Here is a 5874-nt window from a genome sequence, read left to right on the forward strand (position 1 = left end):
GCTGTTTAGTTCTGCCACTGGCCCTCCTGGTTCCTGTTGCCCTTGGCTCCTGTCATCTTTGACAGGCAGTCAGGGGCAGATAAATATTAATGTTCTAAATTTTTAGGGGCCCCGCAGGTTGGATGGAATGGCCCCGCAGGCCGTATTTTGGCCCAACCCTGAGCTATAGCATTGTTACACATTTTCAAGTGTTAATTTTGTAGCTGGTTGGCTCTATTTATAGCTGGACAGTCATTCTTATGGAGTGATAATTACTTTGCATTTGTGGCTGGGGTTACTTTGCGTGTATGGCTTGGCTAAATTTATTTTGTGATTAACCAGTTAATTGGGTAATCCATGTAACACATAGCAGGGGCCTTAAAAACAATACTCACCCCCCAGCAGATTGTCAAAAGAAGGTCCAGCTGAAGAGAGTGATATGGAAAAAGCAGCAGGTGGACTTCTCATTTTTTAAGCTACTGGGTCTTTTTTTTAATTGGGTAGATGGCATAACTGTACTTAGCAACAGGACAAATGTTTGCCCAGTGCTGTTGTGCTGGTTGCCTACTCTCAAGCAACTGATGCTTACCTTGAAGCTTTCTGTTGTGAATGGATATTCCCTTTATATTGCTATGATTCTCTCCATAAGCATATGTTCATATCTGGTAATAATGTAATTATTACTGCGTTAAACCCTCCTGTTGCTGTTTGGAATAAACTGTTTTATTTATTTTCTCCAGGGGATAACATGAGGAAGTCTTGGTAGTTTTACTATGCCCTTGTACTAGATATATGTGCTGTGATCTCTGGCTTATCTGGAAAAATATATTTAGAAAAATAAAATGTAATTCATAAAAAAAGTCTGTCACGTTTTGTATACAATGAGAAAAGTATTCTACTTTCACATAATTAAAGTGAAAGAGAAGTGAAACATTTCTCTTGATGGGCTTTTTATTCTCAGAACTCCTACAGGGGGCACTCATGTCCCTGTCAAAAGAAACTGTCTCTAGAAAACAACTAGGCTCCAGTATGTCTCTTAGCTATTCCAGAGCAATACCTATAGTAAATAGCTGACTAAAAACATGTAGGAATGAATCATTACAATTTAAAAAAGAAGACATCATCCCAGTTTAGAGAAAGATCCTGATATTTTCTTTCCTCCACCTCCCCTCCACCGCTGAAATGTTAAATCAAAGTTATTACTTCATGAGAACACCGAATGTTTTAAATTAAGTATTCATATAGAAATAAACTTAGAAGAACTCTACATTATCCTTGTAGTGTCAACCATTTGGATTCTGTAGATTTATATGAACTTAGCTGCCTACTTATATTGTAGACAAGGTTCTTTGGGTGAATCTGATATCTTTTATTGGACCAATTTAAATAGTTGGAAAACAATTATTAAGCAAGCTTTTGGGTTCAAAAACCCTTCATCAGGCTAAGGAAGTTTCTGCAGCTGGTGTGTGCTCTTCCTGGATGGAATGAAAAGTAAAGAAGCCAGGGGCTGGGCTGGTATGCATACAAGGCAGGCAGTCAGTGAAAATGTAGATTGAGGAGTCAATGGGTGAGAGACAGGCTGGGGGGAGGGGTTGGGGAGAGAAGGGGGATGAATAGTGGAGAGATACCTGGGGAGTCAGATGTCAGGCAGGTTATAATGTGTCATAAATCCAATGTCTATATTTAGTCCAGGATTTTTAGTGTCCAGGAGGCTGATGAAGTGGAGTTCATAGGCTTGTCTCTGGGAAGTGTTTTGTAATTTTCCTTTGAGGATCAGGACTGAGAGATTGGAGAGAGAGTGGTTTTCTTGTGAGAAATGTGCCCCCACAGGTATTGGGTATTCTTGTCTTTGATAGATTTCTGGTGTCCATTCATTCTGGTGCGCAGTTGTTGTTTGGTCTCTCCTACGTATTTTCCATCAGGGCATTTGGTGCACTGGATGAGATGTATTACATTTCTGGAGGTGCAGCTGTAAGATCCAGGAATGCTGATGGCTCTGTTGTGGGGTGTAGTAATAGTGGGGGTGGTGGAGATGTGTTGGCAGGTTTTGCATTTCTTGTCATGGCACGGTCTGGATCTTTTTGGTGTGTTCTGGGCTTGAGGAAGTTTGCTTCTGGTGATGAGGTTAGTGAGTTTCGGTGCTTGTTTGAAGTCTAGGATGAAAATTGCAACCCATACTAGAAAGAGACCCTATCCTTAAAAAGATCTTCCCAGAGCCACCCATCCTAGCCTTCAAACAAGCACCGAATTACTACACCCCACAACAGAGCCATTAGTATTCCCGGATCTTACAGCTGCACCTCCAGAAATGTAATATATCTCATCCAGTGCACCAAATGCCCTGACGGAAAATACATAGGAGAGACCAAACAACAACTGCGCACCAGAATGAACGCACACCGGAAATGTATCAAAGACACGAATACCCAATACCTGTGGGGGCACATTTCTCACAAGAAAACCACTCTCTCTCCAATCTCTCAGTCCTGATCCTCAAAGGAAAATTACAAAACACTTCCCAGAGATGGGCCTATGAACTCCACTTCATCAGCCTCCTGGACACTAAAAATCCTGGACTAAATATAGACATTGGATTTATGACACATTATAACCTGCCTGACATCTGACTCCCCAGGTATCTCTCCACTATTCATCCCCCTTCTCTCCCCACCCCCTTCCCTCAGCCTCTCTCTCACCCATTGACTCCTCAATCTACATCTTCACTGACTGCCTATCTTGTATGCATACCAGCCCAGCCACTGGCTTCTTCACTTTTCATTCCATCCAGGAAGAGCACACACCAACTGCTGAAGCTTCCTTAGCCTGACGAAGGGTTTTTGAACCTGAAAGCTTGCTTAATAATTGTTTTCCAACTATTTAAATTGGTCTAATCAGATTCACCCAAAGAACCTTGTCTGCCTGTGTCCTTAGACCAACACGGCTACAACCTACACCCCTGTACTTATATTTGTGTTCGTTTTCCATTAGACTAAGATCAAAGCACGATTAAGCATAACTCCAAACTTCCAGCAACAAACCCTTCATGCCAAATCTTTCTCTCTTACTGTTATGCTTATATGAATACTCTGAACAAGTGGTTCTTTAACAGGAAAGGTTCTTCAACCTTTACAGACACTAAGGTTATCATTTAAAGATGAACCCTTTCCTCTTCTTTCTCCCGTGCCAGGGGGAATTGCCATCTGGCATTTTTGCCTTTATACAAAAAAAAGGCAAACTAGGAAATTTAGTCTTAGATTTTTGTCCCATGAGTCAGGTTTAAATAGAAATAGTCAGTGTGGTAAGTACAGCAACTTATTAAGGCTATGATGTCAGCCATTTACCACAAGCGATGTTCTAGTCTGCAGTAGAACATATTGCTATATTTCTATCACTGCATTGGCTAAACCTTATACTTAATATTATGTTACTTTCCCCAGTAAAGTACACAAATGCTATTAATTCTACTGGTGGTATTGTAAGTTGTGCCCCGGTAATATTTGATGTCTTAAAAATAACAATTTATATACAACTCAACTAAAAACTTAACTCAGTATTATGCTTGCAGCCTTTCCCTATAATCCTAAATTTCCCACATCAGTGTATAATCTCTTGATGTGAAATCTATTGCTGAAACCTTTGCTCTACCACCCCCACAAATCTAGCCACAGCTTCTGGTGATGTAGGCCTCCACTCAAAGTACTTAAGCGTATGGCCTTACTGACCAGCCAACTATCATTAACAATAATTGTATAAAATCTCTACAGCAGCATCTTATCTTCACCATACATAAGAAATGCTTTCTCTCAGGACTATACCTGGTATAAAGGAGTGAAGATCAGTATATATTTGAGTAGCAGCAGGCTCTCGAGGAGGTAGAGGTGGCCTGTCAAAGAGAAAGGAGTCTCTTCTGCCCACTTCATGTTCACCATCATCATCATCAACAACATCATCATCATCATCATGTATGCTGGCATATAAATTGTCAGTGATGTTATCAAACTTGCATGTTGCTTCCTCTAGTTTGTTTTCTTCAGGATCTCTCTCTTTCTCTTCTCTTAAGTTTTCTTGACCTCTCTCGCTGTCTTCCGCCTTCTCATCAGCTTCTTCCCAATGTTTCAGACCAATTTCATGCTGATCTTCTGGGTGCTTCCTAGCTGTTAATGCTAAAAAATGGACGATTTCATTTAAAATTTCCCATTTGGAAGCATTTTTTGTTTCAAAGAATCCCATATAAGTAACAGCCCTACTAATAAAACTTTTACGAACTTATACATTTGACAAGTTCTCACTGCATAACTTTACCAAACAGCTTTGCAAATATTTACCAAATGAACAGTGGAAGTTTTCATTATATCTTGCTACCTCAGTACACAACATATTCATGCCAGCAATAATATTCAGCTTTTCTAGAGTTATTGTTGGAGAGGAGTTGCATCCACTAGCCTTGTTTCCAATGCAGCACAAAGCATAAGTTAGTAAAATAAAGGAACAGCTCATGCAGTTGTATAACTTATTTTTTAAAAAGTATAAGGTGACCACTTATTTAAAATTATTTAAAATGAAATAAATATTTGCCTCTGGAAGATGGTAATTTGCATTGGTAAAAAAAATGGAGCTTTCTGTTTTTAGTGGCCTTTGGACTACAGAACAAACATATAGTGGGGGAATGTAAGGGTAAATTTTCAGCATGACGTATGCACGCAAACACTTTGCTAAAACTGGACAAGCAGATAACTTGTTTCTTCCAAGTCCCTTTAAGTTGTGCCCATTCTCAAATACATAATAAATACTATGAAGGACATCATTTCCAAAATGATGAGCAATTAATCTACATGTGTCTAATTTCTCTTGCTAGCTCTCTGAATTTTATACTTTTAACCTATGATTTTGGTGTGGATGCTTATATTGTTTAAAAGAGTTATTTTGTCTAGATTTTCTTGGAAAGCTTTTCTTTCACATTTCTTTCTCAATATGCCCACCTTGATATTTTTCCAGAAGATCCTGGGCCTGGTGGGGAAGAGGTGGAGGGGAATGAGGGGAGGGGCAGTTCTCAGAGTGAACTCTTCCAAGGAGTTCTGTACCTTAAGGCTTTCGGTTCATTTGCTAATGGGACTTTCAACTTTAAATGCCCATCCAGGGCAAAAAAATAGTTATAGGTCCCCTCTACACTAGTACACATTAACAGTGGTAGCCAGTCTCCCAGACTTTGCAGTCAAATTGTGGCTGCTTCCTGTCCAGGTTCACTGCAGTAATAGGCTCTTGAAGAGAACCATCTAATGCAGAATAGGAGCCAATCACAACTGTAGGCACTGTGCTTTCTAATTACTGTAATTAGTCAAATCCAAGATGAGGTGTTTTCCCCATTTAACATGAGGGGGAAAAGCTCCTCATTTTGGAATCAAGTACAAGTGGGGGCAAAAGGGGGGAAGGTGGCTGCTGTGACTCCAACTCCAGCCCTCACCTGGGGCTGGAGTTGGAGCCACAGCCCCCTGCACCCATCCCCTCCACCACCTGCTGCCACCACTGTCACCTCTGCCTGTCTCTCCCATCTGCCATTTACCCTTCGCAGCTCCACCTCTGTCCCGTTCTGGCCCATAGCATGGGGCACAGTCTCACTGGCGCCCACTCAGCTTTACAGCAGCAGTAGCAGCAGCTCCAGCCCTAGCTCCAGAACTGGCCATCAGCCCAAGTAGAAACCCCTGCATGGCTGGAGAGCCACGTGCCAGGAAGGGGTGGGGCTTTGGAGCACATAAGCCCAGTCCCTGAGCCCATGCAGGCAATCTGCTCCTGCATGCTGCAGGGTGAAGAGCTCCTGGGAGAGAAGGGCTGCTGGAGACTGACAGATAGACACCCAGGGGAGCTGGGATGAGAGGGTTTTAAGCAGGACCGTCCCTG

At 41.6% G+C, this 5874-nt stretch overlaps 1 protein-coding gene across 1 annotated transcript in view; it reads right to left on the reverse strand.

Annotated features, from left to right (window-relative positions):
- BANK1 (B cell scaffold protein with ankyrin repeats 1) overlaps positions 1-5874 on the reverse strand; it is a gene marked incomplete at its 3' end in the record, with an annotated part of 287684 nt that overhangs the window by 13140 nt on the left and 268670 nt on the right. Inside the window, exon 10 of the mRNA XM_025204276.1 lies at positions 3795-4142. Coding sequence (XP_025060061.1) covers positions 3795-4142 — 348 coding nt within the window. The remainder of the gene's footprint in view (positions 1-3794; positions 4143-5874) is intronic.

This window comes from Alligator sinensis, unplaced genomic scaffold (assembly GCF_000455745.1).
Source record: "Alligator sinensis unplaced genomic scaffold, ASM45574v1 scaffold353_1, whole genome shotgun sequence".
Taxonomy (NCBI): Eukaryota; Metazoa; Chordata; order Crocodylia; family Alligatoridae; genus Alligator; species Alligator sinensis.